The sequence below is a fragment of the Giraffa tippelskirchi genome, chromosome 2 (genome assembly GCF_054371585.1).
Source record: "Giraffa tippelskirchi isolate mGirTip1 chromosome 2, T2T-mGirTip1v1.2.pri, whole genome shotgun sequence".
Lineage (NCBI taxonomy): Eukaryota > Metazoa > Chordata > Mammalia > Artiodactyla > Giraffidae > Giraffa > Giraffa tippelskirchi.
In genome coordinates this window covers 57,886,766-57,906,695 of record NC_137276.1, presented here as the reverse complement: position 1 = coordinate 57,906,695, position 19,930 = coordinate 57,886,766, and the positions used below count along the sequence as shown (strand labels likewise).

The 19,930-nt window shown below is 54.7% G+C and overlaps 1 protein-coding gene across 16 annotated transcripts in view; it reads left to right on the top strand.

Moving 5' to 3' along the window:
• The window catches only part of ZMIZ1 (zinc finger MIZ-type containing 1), a 239,945-nt gene that overhangs the window by 187,974 nt on the left and 32,041 nt on the right, over positions 1 to 19,930 (top strand). For all 16 annotated transcript variants that reach the window (XM_081563798.1, XM_081563819.1, XM_081563784.1 and 13 more), the window contains one exon: positions 16,538 to 16,682. In XM_081563798.1, coding sequence (XP_081419924.1) covers positions 16,538 to 16,682 — 145 coding nt within the window. The remainder of the gene's footprint in view (positions 1 to 16,537; positions 16,683 to 19,930) is intronic.

The window sequence follows — 19,930 nt, the reverse complement described above, 5'->3', positions numbered from 1 at the left end:
GTCTCTGCCTACCCAGCTGATATGCCCTCACATGCCCCGTCCCGGGGCCTTTGCTCCTGCTGCACGTCTGTTGGATAACCAGGTGTTCAGTGGGGAGACCGGGAGTTCAAAACCACAACAGCCTGGACTCAAGCTATGTCTGCCACGTCACATTTTGTGCCATCCTAACCTCTGAGTTTTGCTTCTTTTTCTTTAAAATGAGAGTGCCCACCCTGCTGGACAACTCGATGGTAGAGGTGACCATGTCATCAGATAACCGCTGCTGTTATCCTTGGCCTCAGAGAAGGAGGGGTCCAGGCTTCAGTGAGCATTTGTCATATGCAGAGCTTAGGGCTGGGCATTTGAAGGCTGCCTGGTTTGACCCTTCACCACAGCCCTGAAAAAGCAGCTACTGCTGTATCTGCGATGTCCTACACAGGAGCCAGAGCCCCATGTGGCCAGTCACACTCAAATTTAATGAAGTAACATTAAATACAGTGTAAAACTCCGCTCCTCAGGATAGCAGCCTCGTTCCAAATGCTTAATAGCCATGCGCGGCCCGTGGCCCCTCTTCTGGGCAGCGCAGAGATGGAACATTTCCATCACTGCAGGAGTTCTGTTGGACAGGCTGCCCTGTGTTGCCATTCCCTTTCGCAGGTGTGAAGTTGAGGACTAGATCAGTGACATGTCATACTCAGGGTCCCAGCTGGTGGAGTGGGAGCTGGGATGCAAGCCTGGGCCTCTCAGGTGTAGGACACATTGAGCTCTCCTCTGTTGCCGGCTCACATACCTCCTCACATGCCCTCCATGGGCCCCTCCAGGCCAAGGACTGTGTCTCCTCTGCACCCCAGTGCCAATCCCAAGGTCTTGCCCAGACTGGGCATTAGGGGTGGTGCTTGCCGAGAGGATGATGGAATGAATGACCGAGTGAGCACTGCCTGCTGAAACTTGGGGCATGCTTCACTCCCCTCCTGCAGAAGGACGTGTAGAGCCAGCTGCTGAGGAGTGATGGATGGCCCCTCTCCCGAGATAAATGTGGCAGTCAAGGTAATCGGATTGTGTGTGACGGTCTCATTTGTAGGCGAGGGTAGGAAGCGCCCAGCCATGCCTCGCCCCAGCCACCCATATTAGTTTAATCAAATGCCCAGTATCTCAATGACTGGGCCCCAGTGATGGATGATGTGAGCTTTGCTAAATGCTGTTGCTCTGTCAAGCCCAGCTTCTCAAGGCCCTGCCAGGCTCCATTTGTTTTTTCTTGCTTGGTTATCTCCGAGTGGAGCAAAGAGGAGGGGGCTGGGGCTCTTCGGTCTGTCTTAATTCTCTGGCTTTTCATGGAGGAGGAGGAAGTGGCTGGAGCTGGGTGATGAGTGAGATGCAGTCACCTCTGCCTCTTCTGAGAAGCCTTCCTGGGTGGCTACAGACAGTCTCCCCAAAGCTCTTTACTGTAGGACTCGCCATGCACTTCTGTGCCTTCTGTCTTGTGCAGACGCTCCCCTCCCCTATGATAGCCTTTTCACTCGTCTCAAGGGGTATACCCGAAGTTCTTCACTTTAATGTTGAAAAATTCTCAACTTTCCCCTGTAGTTAGTGATTGCTGTGTCCTCTTTGAGAATCTTTCTCAGTCCCAGGGTCATGGAGATATTCCATCTTCATGGAAGGGGTTTCTTCCATATACCATCTTCCAGACAATGTATTATTTTGCTTTTTTTTTTTTGGTCTGTGGTGTGAGGTAGGGATCAAGTTTCCAGTCCAGTCATTCTGGGCTCTGTGTGCCCCAGATCAGGCTGAGTCCTTGGTTGAAACAAGGGGTGGAAAAAGCACATTCCTGTCTTGTAGGAACAACGATCAGTTTGAGCTGAAACTTGTATTCTGAAAAAGGAGGTAGAGCTCAGCATGTATAACATGCCACCCTCTGGGTCAAGGTGGGGTCTGCCCCTGCAGCCATGCCCATGCCAGGTGCTCCTGGAGATGTTGATTGTCACCTGTGTGTCAGGTATTGTTCTAGGCACTGGGGGTGTGGCAGTGAATACAGCACACAGAAAAAAGGAAGACCTTTTGCTCCAGTGCAGGAAGTGGGGCATCAGATGAGAAATGAGATAAAAAAGTAAAAGGCAGTAAGTGCCATGGAGAAGGATTGAGCAGGGGAGGGTAATAGAGTCAGATGGTGGTGTAGGTATTGCCACCTACAAGCTGGAAAGGTCAGGGAAGCCCTCCCTGAATAAGCCAGTAAGAGCTAAACCGTGTGAATATCCAGAGCAGGAACCTTCCAGGCAGATGGTGTAAAGACCGCAATACATGTCAATGATGGAACAATTCTGGAAGAAAAACCAAAGCCACGAGCACAATTTCCCTGGTGGGAGGAACTGAGCTACAAGACTGGGGAGTTGGGACTGCGTTTCTTAGAACATATCTTGTTTCTACTTCTGTATATTTTTAATCACATGCATACACTACTTCTTCAAAAACTACCATTGAAAAGTAAAGAAGGGAGGGTGGGTAAGTGTTAACAGTGAGGTGGAACCATCAGATGTAATAGCAAAACTGTGGAGTCGGAGGCCGACAGATGTGGGTCCTAATCCCTCTATCTGAAATGTTAGCTTTCTAAGGAGACTGTGTGTGCATTATTTAAGTAAATAAAAAAGTCATTTTATTAATTAAAAATAGGTAGATCCCACTCGATTGTTCTGGCTGGTTGTTATCGGGCAGGTTCTTTGACCTCTCTGAGCGCCATTTTCCTCCTGGAAAATAGGGATAGTGATACTGCCATCACAGGATTGTTGGGAAAATGGATGGGGAAAAAGAATGTGTCAAGTTTCTGCCTGGCCTGGACTTGACCTTCCCGAGGGCATGTCCCTGCATGACCTGGCCCTCTGCAGGGCAGAGGCAGAGACTCCTTGTCCTCAGATTCTCCGAAAGCTGCAGGAAGGCCCGGGCTCTGCACTCCGGCTCCCTCAGAGGCAGATGAATTTGCTCTGAACCCCGAGACTGATGGCCATCCAAGACCCTGTGGCTTGCCGGCCCATCAGAGCCCCCTCAGCTCGCCCGACAAGAGCCTGCTCGGCTGGGACCGGCTTGTCTTCTCCAGCTGGTCATCTGGCTCTGACACCCCTCCCTGCTCCCTGTCTCCTTCTCTCTGGGTGCTGTGTTCATTTTTTCATGGCTTCCCTCAGAGGCAGAAGGCAGAGTGCCGTTTCCTGCAGGGAGAGAGCAGGCGCTGGAACAGGGAGGAGGGAGAGAGGCAGCGCTGCGTGGTGATTAAACACTGCAGAGGCCTAAACAAATGATGACTCCCTCCCCCAGCTGCTCTGGGAGAGAAGCAGGGAGCCGGCCTGAACTGCAGATGGCCCAGGCTGCTGTAAGCACCCCCCTGCCTACTTGGAGCTGCCTTGAGGGCTGTTTCCTGGGAGCCATAGTGATGCTGAGCCCTGCAGGAGTCAGCTCAGTCCTGATGGCCCCCAGGAGGCAAGCCCCCAGGCAGGGAGGTCTCAGGGCCACACAGATAACATGCTAGCTATTGGTGGAGGGGAGACCGTTATGAGGAGGCAGCTGTGTCAGTAGTTACCTCTTACAGTGTCGCCCTGAGTGAGATGGTGTGTGCAAAGTAGCCAGGACAGCGCCCGGTCTGAATCAAGTTCTCGGTCCACAGGTGCCACTGTCAAGGCTGCCCTATTGGGCTTCCCTGGCAGTCTAGTGTTCAAGACTCCGAGCTCCCGCTGCAGGATATGTAGGTTTAATCCCTTGTCAGGGAACTAAGATCCCTCATGCCATGTAGCCAAGTATATATGACCTAGATTGGCCGGTTACACCTTCAGAGCAGCTGGGTGAGACAGGTTGACATGCAGGTGAGGAAACTGAGGTATGCACATCTGCTAGGGTGTTGCCCAGGAGCACACAGTTCACATAGTAGATCAAACCCAGGCCCACCCACTCCTGACTGTCTGCCCAGTTTTCTCTCTCCTGGCCTGATGCCTGGAAGAGAGTCCAGGGTCAAACCTCCAGAGCTTTGAACACAACGATCAGGGGGAATCAGCAGCATGGTCAGAGGCCATCTGTCAGTCACTCAGTCCTCCTCGCCAGAGAGCTTGTGTGAAGGGGAGAGGGAGGAACGCCCTCCCCACACCCAGCCCCGACTCATGCCGAAAATGGCACCTGAGCTTAACCATCAGTCTAGAGCAGTGGTTCTCAAACTGGGGTACCCAGCCCAGCAGCCTCAGCATCACTTGAGAGCTGGTTAGAAATGCAAATTCTTAAATTCTACCCCAGACCCACTGAATGAGAAACCCCACTAAGAGTGAGACTCAGCACTCTGGGTTTGAACAAGCCTTCCAGATGCTTCTGATGCACAGGCAGGACCAAGACCCCCTGGCCTGGAAACCCAGGTGCTTCAGTCCTGCCCTGGGACCTCACCATCCAGGCCACACTTACCTAGACATCACCCAGGTGTGCTATACTCTGAATGACAGGTGCAGCCAGGAAGTGCTTGATGTAAATGGAATTCTTATAAATGATTCTTATTTCCATTGCAATGAGACAGCTGGATATTTAAAGAAACCTCACAGAGAATCATTTTATCACATAAAGGAGCTTCTGCAAGGAGAAAACTCCTCTCGTTTCCTGCCCTGCTTCCCCCAAAGTGTTCTATAAATTCTGTCTCTATGTCAGGTTTTCTTCGAATGGTGTCTACCTATACATAAATAAAACAAGTAGACAGCATGCTATAAGAATGGAAGATAGTCTCCAAAATACATCAGGGACCCCTGCCGTTTAGAAGGAGAGCCCTGTGGAACAAATGGAAGCCAGTTTGGTGATTGGGGGCAGTTGGGTCATCCACTGCCAACCCCTGCTGAGCACCTGGAAGGGGTTGTGATAGCCAGGCATGGGTGGTTTCCAGGGTTCTAGCAAACACCCACACTCGGGTTCTCAGAAAAAGAGTGGAGTGGCCAATTAGGAAACTAAGACAGACACTTTGAAATGTGCAGACAGTTGGCTGCCCTTGCTGGATAAGAGGGTAAGAGAAAACCTTGCCACACAGTTCTGGATAGGGAACCCACTGGAAGGTTGTCATCTCCCATAGTGCAGGGTCAGGAAATAGCATCTCACTGTGCCACCAAATGCCACCTGTGGGGCCAGGTCAGGTACCCATGAGCTGATTTCCAGAGTGACTACAGCTGGAGAGTAGCCTGTCTCTACTCTAAACCATCTGCCCAGTGCTAGGGCCTCCCCCACACAAGCCTGGAGCTGGGAGCAGCAGGTAGGGACCACTGTCTGCATTTCTTGCACCAGGAACTTGAGATCCTTTGAGGTTAACTGCGTCACTCATTCAAGGCAAGAAGGGAGTGGGATGGGGTCCAAATAGTTGGAGGCAGGAGAGCTGGAGGTCTGGTGAGCAGCATTTCCTGAATCTGCTCTTTCTGAAAGAGCAGTGAGTGACCTGAACCCAACTCCCAGTGATAAAGGATCACCAGCAAAGTGCCACATGCCCCACATCTCTGTCCTGCCCCTGGTCCCCTTGGCCACTCTTTAGGGCTGGGAGGTTTTCCATGTGGTTTCTTTATAGAAACTCTGAGGCTCTGGAACAAGGCGGTCGATCCTGGCTTTATGAGCCCAGACTGGGTGCAAGGAAACTGCCATTTGAGGATCCTTGGATCTGTCGCTGGCTCCTGGCTCCCACGGGAAGAGCCATGGGGGCTGGAGCAGATGGAGAGAGCACTCAGACTCACGGCCTTCTGGCCCTCTGCAAAGGTGGAAGGCTGTGTGTTTGGTCTCGGGGGTCTGATTGGCCCTAGGAAGGGCCTGGCCCCACATCGACCTCTCCTTCTTAAACTGGGAACAGGAGGACGCAGCCAAGAGGAGTACACAGCTGGGAGGCCTCAGGAAAGTAAAGTGCCCAGGGAAGAAGTTGATTCTTGTATCCCCTCCATACCCTCGGGCTCCTGAGTGGGGAGCAGCAGGCAGCAGTATATAACCCCCAGGAGAAACTGCCTATGGAGTAGAGGACAGCTGTCCAGGTGGCCAGCAGGAATGAGGGGCGTGGTCTCTGCCAGCAGGCAGGTGGGTGTGGCTCCCGTCTTGTCTTGCAAATGCACTGGGAGTGTCACACACCCCACCCCGGGGGGGGCGCTGGTGGCTTGGGCAGATCATCCTCACCACCCTGGGCCTCTGGATCTCCTCCACCCGGCTCCAAGGCTACCTCAGAATGATATGGAGGTGGGGAGACTCTTGGCTCTCGACTCACACACCACTCCCCAGCCGCCATGGATATTCTGGTCCATGCTTGGGTAGCCAGAGAGGTCTGTCCTGTTGGAACTCAGGTTCTCCCAGAATCTGGGGTCAAGTGCACAGAGGCCTCCTGGCCTCAGTCCATTGTGGAGGTGGCTCAGGGCACCTCCCCTCCTCAGAACACTTGCTTTGCTACTAACGCTGCCTAATTTTCAACTGAGATAGTTGGGATCGCCACACTCAGCCCACCACCAGCAAATATCCCAGGTAAGATGAGGGGGATCCTGCCTTAGTCCTGGCCTGCCACAAGCTCAGGTGTGTCCGAGCCAGGTTAGCTAGCTTCTCTGTAACTCCTTATCTCTAAGATGGGGGCTGTGACTTCCCCACCACCAGGTGGCTTATAAAAGTCCAGGGGGGCAAAGGGTGTGTGAGCCAGTGCCCCTACAGGGTTCTGTACATGGTGGCAGTGCCCTACCAGCTGTTCTCTGCAAATAGCAATGCTTTGGCCGGTGCCCCGTCCAGGCCCGTCCCTCAGGCTGGTAGGTCTGCAGGGCACCCCTGAGAAGAAAGGTGCATTGTCTTTCTGATGAAACCCCCTACCCCACCTTGAGCTTGTTTCAGGTGTCTTTCCAATTGAATCTGAGTTATTCACAAGACCCAGAGGGTAGTGTGAGGTGGACAAGGAATTTTCTGGGATGGGATTTTCCTAAAGTTCACGGACAGGCTCAACCTGTCTGACTTCTCTTGGGTCCCAGAGCTTCCTCCTTCAGGGGGTTGAGGGACAGCAGAACTGGTTTGGGAATCAGCTGTCCGCAGCTCCAGATCCCCTGGAGTTCAGTTCCCAGGGTGAGTTCACAGACTCCTGCCAGCCCAGGCAGCCCTTGGGGAGAGGGGGTGGGAACATTGGTGGAGCCTTCCCAAGGGAGGGACAGCCCAGAGGCCCTCTCCTGCCTGCCTGGACCACAGGACTGCAGGTGGCTGGATCTGCCCAAGGAAGCAAGTAGGGCAGAGTGGGCCAGGCCACAGGCCTCTCTGCAAATCCTGGGACCAGGCACCACCCCCCTGGTCGATCTCCCTGCACGTGGGGCCTGAGTGTGGGTGGGTGAGGGGCAGCTAGGAAGAGCTGGAGAGGAACAGGGTCACTCACAGCCAAAGGGCCAGTCGTCGATCCTTCCTCGTTTTGACTTTCTTTCCCACAGTGATGGGAGATGACAGAGCTGGCCGCAAAGTGTGGGAATGATCTAGAAATGCCAGAAGCAGTTGAAACTCAGGACAGTGTGCTGCTGCTGGTGCCAGCGCGATGATGTAGCCATTTTGCAGGAGAGCAGGGTTTTCCCTCAAGGAAAACATCTCTGGTTTTATGTTCTAGGGGTCAGCTGTCAGGGTCACCCAAGTTCAACCTACAACCCCCCAGGGAATGACATTTCCTATAACCACAGGGAGGTTCTCACCCGTCAGTAGTCCCAGTTGCTGAGGCTGTCGAGTCCTTCCCGCCCACCTGCCCACCCACCCACCCCCGGACCCTGTCACACCTGCGTCCTGTGCACACTAGCGTTTGCAGGACCAAAAGGAGGGAATCAGGAGGGGTCCTCTGGGGACAGGGCTGATTCATGGGGAACAGATTTCAGAAAGCACAAGCTCTCACCTTTCTTTTACATAAGGCCCAGAGAGGGAAGGAAGTTACCCGAGGTCACACAGAAAGCTGGTAGCAGACCAGGGACAGTGCACTGGGGTGGTGCTGAATCTTGGGAGTGGGAGGTAGGTGGGAGGCATCTCCCGGGGATGTACCTTTTCTCAGATAGGTGACATCACTGACATGTGGGAGTGAAAGGGAAAGCATCCCAGACCAGCAGTGGAAGTGCTGCTTGGATCACCTCTTGGGCCTCAATTTCTGCTCTGTAAAACACGGACAACCTCATCCTTGGCCAGCCCCTCACTGGGCGTTGTGAGGCTGCAGTGAGGCAGAGGGCACCAGGCGGTTGAGAAAGCAAAAGGCCTGTTCGTGTGCCCCTCCATGATCCCATTAGGTCCTCCCCATCCATAGTGGGGTGCTCTCACCCCATTTCACAGATACACATGTGGCCCAGGCTGCCTGCTGGGTCACTGGCCACACAGAAGAGACGCCTGAGTTCCTGAGGTCAGACAACCACAGCCCCCAGCCCTGAGTTGCTGCTCCCAGCCCTGACGTTCTGTGGTTACATGTATCCTGTGCCATTTCCTGGGAGGAGATGGTCCAAGAGAACTGGCAGGGAGGGGCCCTTTCTCTGTTTCTGGGACACCCAGCAATGGTGGGCCCACAGAGGAGGACAGGCAGATAATTCCAGGGACAGCTTTCTTCTCAGGGGTCATGGATCAGAGCAGGAATCCTGAGCTTGGCTCCTGTCCCGCCTCTTGCTGGACACACAGGGGCATAGGGACTGAGGCGGGGCCGAGGGTCTGCCCGCCTCCCGGGCACTCCGCAGGCAGGAGTCCACCGAGATTAGCCTCCTGCACTGCATGGCCTCAGCTGAGTCAGAGTGAGTGGCTACTGGGACTTAATTCCATGGGGGCCCTGGTCTGCCCAATTCAGAGTGTCTGGCAGAGAAAAACATTAGATGTGGTTCCCACTGGGTGCTAGGGAACAGCACCACCCAGAGAGCACCCGGTGTGAAGGAAGTGGTGTAAGACTGGGTCCAGGGCATATAAGCCTTCTTTGTGATCCTCCTGGAGATGGGTGAAAGAAATTGTATTTTATTTGAGCTACAATATGTAGATGGGGAGACAGAGAAACCTCTTACTAACAGAAACAGTAACAGTTTATTCTCATAGTCCTTCCTACGTGCTCAGCATCTTCTGCATGCATGTGTCCTAAGTCACTTCAGTCGTGTCCAAATCTTTGTGACCCTATAGACTGTGGCCCGCTAGGCTCCTCTGTCCATGGGATTCTCCAGGCAAGAGTACTGGAGTGGGTTGCCACACCCTCCTCTAGGGGATCTTCCCAACCCAGGGATTGAACCCTCGGCTCCTGCATTGCAGGTGGATTCTTTACCACTGAGCCACTGGGGAAGCCCACTCAGCATCACCCTAGCATTTTATGTGTATCAGCTTGTTTAATCCTCATTATGACTTCGGAGGTAGGTAATATTTATTATCTCCATTTTACCAAAAGGAAAACGAGAGCACAGAGTGGTTAAGTAGCTTGCCATGGTCGCACAACTGCTAAGTGGCTGAGCTGGGATTTGAACCCAGGTGGCCTGACTGGAGTCTGTGCTCTTAGCCACTCTGCCTTCAAAAAGCAAGAGAGAGCACTTCACAGCTTCCAGTTTCCAGTTGAGACTAGCATAAGACTTGCCATCTTACACGTGTGGTTTAAAGATCAGGCCTTTCCTTCATCTTAGGGCTCCATACGCCAGGCCCGTGAGGAGAGCTTCCTCTTACTGACTCCCCAGTTTACAGATGAGATGGAGAGACCAACCCAGGCCATCATCATCATCTCAGCAGCCCCCTTCACCCATCCCTCTTGGGCCCTCACTGTACTTCCTTTTCTCTGCCTGGATCTGCAGAGTAGAAGAACCCTGGTCCCCAGGCACAGGCAGGAGTCCTCACTGTTTTTCACCCTCCCAAGCTTCCTTGGGCAGTGGCCCCAGGCAGGACCCCATGTTTTGGGAGATAAAAGAAAGTCAGAAGGTAGGAAGATGTGGCCTGGGTCTAGGGAGGCAGAAGGAGGTGCAGCAGCAGCATCTCCAGGGAATCTGAGGTGAGATGCTCTAGGAAGTCCCTTTGTCATCCTGGGTGTGACGGATGCATCAACATGAACACCAGTGCCCACAGCTGGCCCTTCTGCATTAACGAAAGGGTGTTGTTTCTGTCATCTGCTTACCTTAAATTCCCTAATTTGAAGTGGCCGGCTGATGGGGTGTGCATGTCACAATCAGGTGTCACTTGACTTGGTGGTAGCAACCTGGATACATGGTGAATCAGATTCCATTCAGGGCTGGTGCTCCTGGAGCTGGGTCCCTGACCCTGAGGAATGGGGAGCTGCTGGCAGGCTTAAAAGCTATAGGGTGTCAGGTCACGTGTATGACCCTGATCGACTGGGTCTCATGCAGTGTGTCCAGGGTCTGTCTGTCTCGCCTATCTTCTGCACACTGGGTAATGTAGATGCAATACATTTTAATCTATTAGTTGTGTGTTGGCTTCGTAGCCTGTGCTGGGTGCCAGGGTTGCAGAAGCGAACCCCTGGAATCCCATCCTGGCCCTCGGGGTTCACGCTCTCACTGTAGAACACCCCCCCACCCAACTTTCCCCAGGGTAGCCCGACTCTCAGTGAAATCAGCATGTTTTCTGGGCCTCTGCCGTCTCCCAGGCCCTGTGCACCCTCTGGGGACACAGACTGGAAAGAGGTGAACAGCATACATTCGTGAAAAAATTCCTCTGGCCACCTTGTAGCATGTGGGTTGGCAGGAGGCGGGACTGGAGACTGAGATAAATGATAGAACGCACTTGTCATCATTCAGGAGAGAAAGGACGGTGCTGCAGAAGGTGATTGGAACCGACAAGAAGCAGAGGCGACAGACCGCAAAGATAATCAGGCTGCAGTGACCCAAGGGTGGGGCGGGGTGGGGTGGGGTGCCCGTCTTCCTGAGGTGGCTTTAGGTGATCCGGGGGAAATCGTGTGGATCCGGAAACAGGAACCCAGATGTGGCAGGGAGGAAAGGAGGAGGCAGGGGGAGGGAGGAGCTCAGTATGGAGGACTGGTTCTTCTGCCCTGACTCACCAGGCAAGACCTGTGGCCAGGCTTCCCTGCTGGGAGAGGGACCACTGAGCTCCTGCTGCCACTTCAGAGGGTCTTGTATGGATGTAGCAAGCTGATGTATGGAAGCGTTTTAAAAATGTATCGTTAGTATATTTCATTGAACAGTGAACTCCATTTGCATGTTCCCAGGGCCTCTATCTGCCTCACTCTGACTCTTCCTCTCCAGCCCCGCCAAAAGCACGATTTGAGGGGCTGCTGCCTAGCAGATATGCCTCCTGGGCACCCCTGAGCCCTGCCTCATCCTTGAGTCTCAGAAGCCCTCCTTCTTACACACTCAGAGTTCCTCTGTTCTTCAGCAGCCTTTTAGCCACTAAGATGCTCTTTGATACTTAATACGCCGTTGTTTCATTTTGCGTGTAGCTTCCCTGGGCTGCAGCACATTTGATAGTTCTCCTGCTTGGCCGGTACATCCAGGTCTCTGTACCCTCCTCCCCAGATGGCCTTTCATCCTCCCTGCACCCCCCCAACAGCTGTTCCTATCCCTTCCCCATTCCCAGACCTTACCAGGACTGAATATCCTGGCCTCTCACTGTCTGAATATCCCTCTGCTTGCCTTCATAGGGAACAAACGCCTTTTGTGTGTGTGTGTGGCCACATGGCTGCCTATGGTTTCTGGCTCCTTTTTAAGCCCAAGCCCTGCCTGGCAAGGGGCAGTTTTTTTGCATGTGCCCAGGCGAGCTCATCTGTCCCTTTGATGCTCTGACCTCCAGACCCCAGCCTTTGCCTCCCCTCCACCCGCAAGTGACTCATTGTCTGCCTGCGACTCTGCTGGTCTGGAGATTACAGCTCCACCCTCCCTACCTGGAGCCCCGATGGTTCCCAGATCCAGCCATGGAGCCCTTTCCTTGTGCCGCCTCTCTCGGGTAAGACTGGCAGCCCCGCACTCGTTCATCGGATCAGCCCAACCTGGACATCTCTTCTGCCGGGAGCTGCAGGCAGAGGCAAACACAGGGCCTGTCACTGTTTCCAGGCAGGCCGCATCTCGGACAAGCCTGGACTAAGATGCCCCAGGGCTTCGCTCCAGACCTCCCCTCATTTCTACACCTGGTTTCCTTTTACTTGTCTCTAAAGGACACTGTGGTGGCTGCCAGCTGTAGGGGCAGAAACCAGGGAGCTCTTGGGGAGCAAATATCAGGAACATGGCTCTCCCCCAGTGCCCATCCTCAGATCTGCATCCTGTGTCCTTTGTGATTCTCAGACCCCGAGTTCATTTCCACTTCTCTTCCATAGAAGTCTGTGCCACCTTACCATAGCACCCTCTGGTGCAGGGGCCCCTAGACACATCTACTGGGTCCCAGGAATAGGAGACAGCCCCCTTTGTCACACACGCCACTATTTGATGTACCACTGGGAAAGAAAAACACACCACCAGTCACACCGTGCTATGGCCTCGACTGTAAGACACTTGCTGCTGGCAGATGATTTAGTTGTTTAAGCCCATGGAACCCTAGTGTCCTTTGTGGTTTCCTGGATAAGCTGCAGAGGCACATGCAGGCTGTGGGAGTGTGAAAGGGTAACCTGTCTGTCTTCTCCCTGGCTGGAATCCCCTTTCCCTTCCACTGACCCCCCTGGGGCTGCTGCTATATGGTCAGAGGTGGACAGAGACACCAAAGCCCATCCTGTTCGTCGCTCGTCTACCAACCAAGGTCAATAATACTGATCATCATTGTGGCAAACATACATAGAACACCTACTATGCACCTGATGCTGTTCCTTCACTTCATGGTGGTAACTCAGCATCTGACCAGCATCCTGACAGCTGGTGTGTGAGACAGGGAGTAGAATTACCGCCACTGCCGTTTAGAGATGAGGGAACTGAGGCACAGGAACTTAGGTGACTTGCTCAAGGTGTCACATGGGTGGTAGAGACCGAGCTGGGATGATTGTGGAGTCCGTACCTCACCAGCTATCCAGGTGCCATGTGAAGTCAGAGGTGGGTGCGTGACTGAGTGGTTATTTTTCTGGGGCTGCTGTGAGTTACAAGGTCATTTGGGCCTCCACCGACCCTCCCTCTCTTTTGGCTTCTGCTTGGATGTTCCGCCGACCCTCCTTCTCTTTTGGTTGACTAACAGCACCGATTTACAGCTTACGTCCATTCTCTGAGGTGGGCAGCTCCTATAAAAATCCATTTCACAGATGGGGAAACTGAGCTCCAAGCAGTGAAGCAGCCTGTGTGAAATCTCCTAGCTAGAGAGTGTCAGGGCACAGTTCAAGCCCGGTCTGTGGAACCCCAGAGCCAGGACACTTAGTCATCACGTCCATGGCCTGCTCACCATTGTCCCCTCTCCTGGGAGTATTGCAGACATTGGTGTCATCTCATCAGAGAGGCATGCTCAACTTAGCCGTGTACAGACAGCCCAGATCCAGGCATACCCCCAGATGCATACCCAGACATTCACCCTGCCAGCCTGTCTTTCTGTCCTTGTATAATCCCCTGCCTGCCTCTGTCTGTCCATCCTCCTGAGTCTCTGGTTTTGTGGCTGCAAATCCCCATGTGTTATCACTAACCAGCATTTGCCTCGAAACGGCTTGTGTTGGCTTGCACCATGATGAGAGCCTGCCCTGTGTCTCTCTGCTCTGCGTCTGCTCGCGTGGCCTCTGCCGGCTGGCCGCTTAGGCCGAGGGGGTGATGGGTGGTGCCTCCCTTGCTCCCTGTCCTTTCCCTCTTGGTTGTAGGAATGCGGCTGTCCTGGCATCTGTGTTGTGTCAGGGCCGCCTAATACCCACATCACATCTGCTCACAGCATCCCAGGCCCCTCTACACCACTCCCTTTATTCTCTCCACGGAAAACCACTCTGCTAGCAATAGGAAGACAAGGGCCGTCCTTGACCAAATGGGGGAGTGGCTTGTGACATTGGAGGAAAGCTCCGAATGCCCCTAAGATGCCCCCAGCCCCTCCCATGGCTCGGTGGCCCTCCAGGAGGAGCGCAGGCCAGGAGGGGCAGCCGTGGGCAGGGCAGGCAGCAGGCGGCACCATCTGCGGTCATCCTTTGTGCTGGCAGCGAAGCGGTCCCTCCATCACTGTGATCCGCTGGGCCTCGTGCTTGGCGTGCAAATGAGGTTCCAGATGCCCGGTGCCCCCCCGCACAAGAAGCGGTAACTAGGGGCCTGGGAGAAGAATGGAGCAATCTGGAAATTCATTTCTGTTTGTTCCAGCCTCGATGAATCGGCTGCTTTCCCCTCCAGCTGCGGCAGATGTGTGCTGGGCACCCGTGTCGGGGGCGTTTTGCCATGGTTTCTGGGTAGACAAAAGCCAGGGTGGGGGCCTTTCCTCTCTGGCACCCTCGTCCCTGAGCAGGTGGTGGCATGGTGAGGCCCCCAGAGGGGGCAGGATGCAGCTCTTAAGACACAGCTCAGCCAATGATCCTCCCTCCTGGAGGGAGAAACAGGTGCCCTGTTGGGAAGAGCACAGATTGTATGTCAACCTCGCTTGCCTCTTTGAGCATCTTTGCCCACCGCACAGGCCAGGCAAACATACTCAGCGATGCTGGCAGGACCCCTCACCATCCCACCCCATCCCCACAAGAACCACCGCCCTTGCCCTTCGGTCCCCAGCAGGCCCCTGGGAGCGTAAGCACCTCCCTCCTAGCCAGCACTCAGCATGGCTGGGTGGGCAGTGTTCTCCTGCTGGTCCTAAAAGCTGCCTCCTGGCCCCTGCCCACCCGGTGAGGGGCAGGAAAGAGCCTGCTGCCCCTCAAGAAGCCAGGCCCCGCTCTCCACACTCCTGATAGAGCCTCCCTGGGCCAGGGGCCCAGGTGGAGCCTGGCAGGGTCTCAGAGGGTCCCCAGCCTGCCTCTCCGAGACTTGGGCTACTAGGGGAGCCTATCCAAGGTCTGGATGGTTTGAACTGGCAGCCCTGTGCCGTCTCTCCAGGGCCTTGTGTGTCTATGCCTCTTCCCCCATCGTCCGCTGAACATGGTAAAGGGTGTGACTCAGAAGAAGCAGGAGGAGTTTCTCATTGAGTCAGAGTGGCTGGAGACTGTGGCTGCCTGGTTTGCGCCCTTTTTTAAAAAAAAAAATTTATTTGGCTATGTTGGGTCTTAGTTGCCCTGTGACATGTGGGATCTTAGTTCCCGGACCAGGGATCAAACCCGCAAACCTCAAAAGGTTTGGGCCTTTTGAAGAGTTTCATCTCCTCCCCCGCACTCTGATTCAGCCTTGGGCTTCACCCACCGGGATACACAGCAGGGGCACCATCTGTGTGTCTGCCCCTCCCCGCAGTGGTTGCTGTGAGCTAGTGACTTCCTCTGCCAGAGCCTCAGTCCGCTTATCTGTAGAATGGGGAGAACAGCTGATACCGTGGATCACAGGGGATGGATTCAAGAAAAGGACACACAAGCGTGTTGCACAGTGCTCAGATGGCAGACCCTGGAATGAGCTAGTGGGCTCTGCATCCTGTCCTGCTTCAGAAGGCTCCTGACCCCCTGACTGGCTCGACTCCTTAGAACTGTCAGATCAGTCTGACTGATTACTGATGGCAGGAGCAGGGCATTGGCTGGGCTGTGATCAGCCCATTTTGCTTCCGCAGTCTCTGCAGTTTCCCCTTCTGCCCCTGACCACAGCCCTGGAGGAAAGACAAGGCGAGAGTTATGACTCCTCTTTTCCTGCCGGCAAACTGAGGCCCGGAGAGGGTCTGTGAGTTCCTTAGGATCACACAGTGAGGTGGTGATAACCCAGCCCTCCTGACTTCTGACTCCTTCCCCAAACCTCAGCTTTTGGACTGGCCAGAAACACTGACCTTGAGGGTGCTTCTGGCCTCTGGTAGCCTCACTGGCATAGTTCAGGATGAAGGAAAGTCGTTCTCTCATCCCCCAACACCTAGCTTGTTCTGGTAGCGTTCCCTGGTTTCTGAGGCCTCTCCAAGCCTGGATGTGGAGGGTTCTCCTGTGCTCCTGCCTTTGGTGCCCCCAGCAGACTCTGGCTCGGCCCCTGCCTCACCCCTGGGCCACTCTGTGCCCTGGAAATCCTTTGTCCTTTTAAGCATCTGTGCCCAGTGGCACAGGGACCCATCACAGGTTTGCCCAGAAGGTGGGTGTACCTGTGCTCTTCTGGGCACTTGGGGGGGAAGGAGAATTCTGCAAGTACTCCTGAGAACAGCAACAGGTTCTAGGAAGGATCCAGATTTTGTTTAAACCTTGTGGTTTTGGGGTCCCACTCACAGGGAAGAAGCCATGTTGAGCTGACTGTCCAGAGTCCAAGGGTGATATGTTTGGGGACAACCAGCAGTTCCTAACCTGGGCACATGCTGGTCTGTGCCTGGCCTCCGGCCTTGGCCCTGCCTCTGCGGTCCTCTCCGTCATCTTGACTCTCCCCTCTTTGCCATTACACTCTACCCTCCTCTGATCTTCTCCTTCAGCAACAGCATCTTTTTGGTCCTCTTTCCTTCAGGTGTTAGTCCCACTGTACAGGCGAGAATACTGGTGTCAAGGTGGGGACATAAGCCAGCGTGGGGAGCACCCAGCCTGGGTGGGTGAGGTGGGCCAGGCGCGGCAAGGCGCAGTGGCCAGTCACAAGCTCGCTGACCATCCTGTCCTTCCTTGCAGCCCTGCTGTCCTCCTGGTGCGAGGAGCTCGGCCGCCTGCTGCTGCTCCGACATCAGAAGAGCCGCCAGAGCGACCCCCCCGGGAAACTCCCCATGCAGCCCCCCCTCAACTCCATGAGCTCCATGAAACCCACTCTGTCGCACAGGTGAGTGGGCGTGCGCCACCAAGGGTGGGGCCAGGCGCCGCTTGGGTGGGTGCTGGACAGCCACCCCTCGGGCCCCCAGGTCTCCTTGGACACACCCCTCAGGTGAGAGAACTGGGATGGGGCCCCTGAATAGTCAGGAGGACAGTACATTTTCTAAAATCCGCATGTCCTATTTTAAATCCTCATGGGTGAGTGCTATTTGTCCCCCATCAAAACAGAAGTTGAAAGTACCAGTCTTATCCAGCCTGACTGCTTTATCCCTTCCTTCGGTGGAGAGCTGTCTCTCCTTTAGGTTCTAGACTTTCGGCAGAAAGTTAGCGTCCCTAAACCCAGAGCCTTCCCTCTTTCCTGAGCAGAGTCATAGGCAGGGCTGGAAGGGATTCAGGAAGGTCACTGGGCTGGGGGTCACAGCCCAGGCCACCCAGGCAGGAGTCAAGGGAGGCTGGGCCTTCAACACAGGGGCAGGGCCACAGAAACCCAGCATCACAGGTAGGACTGGGCTTGCCAGAGGCACCAGGCACTGAGGAACTGGCCAGTCTGCCCTCCACCAACCCCAGAAGGAGCACGTGGTCAGGACCGGCAAGTGTCCTAGTTAGTTATCTCGCAGGTCCCTCGCTGAGCAGGGCTGTTTTCTCGGAGCGCTCTGCGGGCTGACCCTGGAACAGCAGGGCCTGCTGTGCTGTCTGCTCTCCCAGTGCTGAGTCCCTGCTGACCACAGGGAGGGGCACTGGCAGTCAGCGCTCCACACTCATTACCCAGCCTGACCGCGGCACCTGCAGCCCAGAGCGCGCTGCAGGAGACCTGGGTCACACCATCAAGGCGCTGCCGGGAAGTCAGGTACTGGCCATGCTCATAAATCAAATTAGAGGCAATTGATTCTTGGAGCCAGAAGGGGCGCTTAGAGCTCCTCGGGTCCAGCACCTGCTCAGGCAGGGTGGGGGTTGGTTCCCTGCCTCACTCCAAAGCGCTTTTCACCATCTAGCCCCCAACCCCTTCTCAGAGTTGCTGCCTCATTGCACACTTGGTCTGACAGTTCAGATGCTTAGAGCAGCCCCCTTCTGTGGGTGTTTCTGGGGGTGGGAAACTATTGGCCTTTTGGGCCAGGGTAGTTTTTTATGGTGCAGGACTTTGTGGGACATGTCATGTCTTGGTTCCTGCCCACTCAGTTCCTATAGTGACCCTCCAGGCATTGCTGAAGGACTCTCACACATCTAAAGGACAGAGATATCACCTGTGGTTGAGAACCACCGCTCTCGAGGCCAAACCCTCCTTCGTTCACCTTCCCCCGCTTGACCCCGGCTGGGCTAGAAGCCACAGGTCTTCTCTGGCTGAATGCTGCCAGCCACTGAGCACAGGCGGTGCAATCCAAGCCACACACTTTGCATTTACCCTTGTTACCTTTTAGCTCTTTAACTCTCTGTCCTGCCAGAATCATCCTGCATCTCATCGTCCCACATCTCATGTCCTTCTCAGCCACCCCTTCTCTGAGCCATTTCAGTAAAGCTTCTGCTGCTGATGGCAGGCCAGCTCCTCTGGAGACCTGCCACAGACCTGCCTGGCCATGACCACAGCCAGCCCTTGGCCAGGTCTTTGCTGAGTTGAGCTGAAGGCATGAGACTGCCTGGTGCTGGGGTTAAACAGATGAAGGGGGTCTGGTTGGGGAAGAAAGACTTGGTGAGGCAAAACTGGGAGCTGGCAGATCAAAGCAAAGCTAGGGTTTGGCGACAGGTTGGCTTTGGGGTTCTCTAGGAGGAAGGTGGCCAGGCTGAGACAGTCAAGAGGCTGCCCAGAGGAGGTGGACCTTGACCTTGAAGGACTTGGATGGCATTCCAGAATTCGAACTGGCTTTTTAAAGAAATGCTGTGACTGAAGAGCCGCTGTCTGGCACTCAGTGCTCTGCTACCACCCCCGCTTCAGCCTCCTGTGCATGCCCATGGGGTGCTAGAGAGGGCAAAGCAGTGGCCTCTGAGAGAAGGGAGAGCTCTGCCTGCGGGTAGACTGCTAAGTGTTGGTGAATACCAGCACAGCAAGGCAATGGGCGTTCTGGACGATATCCTTCACTCCAGTGGCAGAACTGGGAGGGAAACCCCAGAGTGCGACAGTGACTTCCCCAAGAACACACAGCCAGGAAGGGGCAGGGCAGTGAACCACACACAGCGCTCTGCCCTTCACCCTCCTCCCCGCTGGCCATTCAAGACCAGTGACATGGTTTCTAGTCATTAACCCGATCCTGATCCACACCTCGCCCCATTTCCCAATTTATAGTGGGGCAGTTGAGACCAGAAAGAAGTGTCATCTTTTGAACAAGGCCCAACCCATGTCCCTCAGGCCAGAGCTGTTCCGAGGGCACGTTGTGGCCTGTGATTGGAGATTGGCTGTTCTCTGCCTATAACTTCGTGAATTTCCTCCAGGTGCAGAGTCTCTCATTTTTATAGAAACTCCATTGGGGTGCCTCAGCTTCTAAGTCCCTCCTGTAATTTCCCAAAGGAGAAGGAAAGGAAGTGGAAGAGAAAGTCAGGTACTGTCACAGTAGGAAACTCGATGCCTGCCCTCCTCCACAGCTGTGTCGGGTGACTGAGAGGGAGGAAGCTCCTCTCTGCCTTTCATTAAGGAAACCTTGGGCGGGGGGTGAGCTTAGGGACCCTGCGTGTTCATGATTTGGTACTTGGAGGTGTGTGGCTGTTCCAAGACGCAGGGGTCCTTGTCTGAATTCTCTGAGGACAAGCAAACAGGAAAGGGTGAGGGAGCCAAGATGCTTGAAGTCCCAGGCTGTTGGGTGGGGAGGCTGTGACTCTTGTATTTCTGTAGTTCAGGCATCACAGTCACATCCATTACAGGCCATGGAGGTCGGCACTGCAGCATCACTCTGTGAGTCGGAGCCTGTGCCTCTGACCTCTGGAACCAGCTTCTGAGCATGTCGGCAGTTGGGAGGAACCCTGGGTACCCACATGTCTGGCTCGAGCTCAGTGGTTTGTGGAGCACTGTGGGTTCGTCCCTGTCTGGTCCTGACCACTGAGGTGTTGACGAGCCGTCCTTCCACTTTCCAGACACGCACGGAGCGCTGCACAGAAGGGACCCGGGAAAGGTCCGTCTAGGGCAGCTGGGGCCTCAGGCCTGGGGCCAGGCAGCAGGATCCCTTAATAGTCCCTGCAGTGACCCAGACTTGATGCCTACAAAGATTTCTGCCTTCTCTCAGATTTTTAATGAGTGACTCAAAAGGCCATTGTGATTAACACATTGTCCTTATG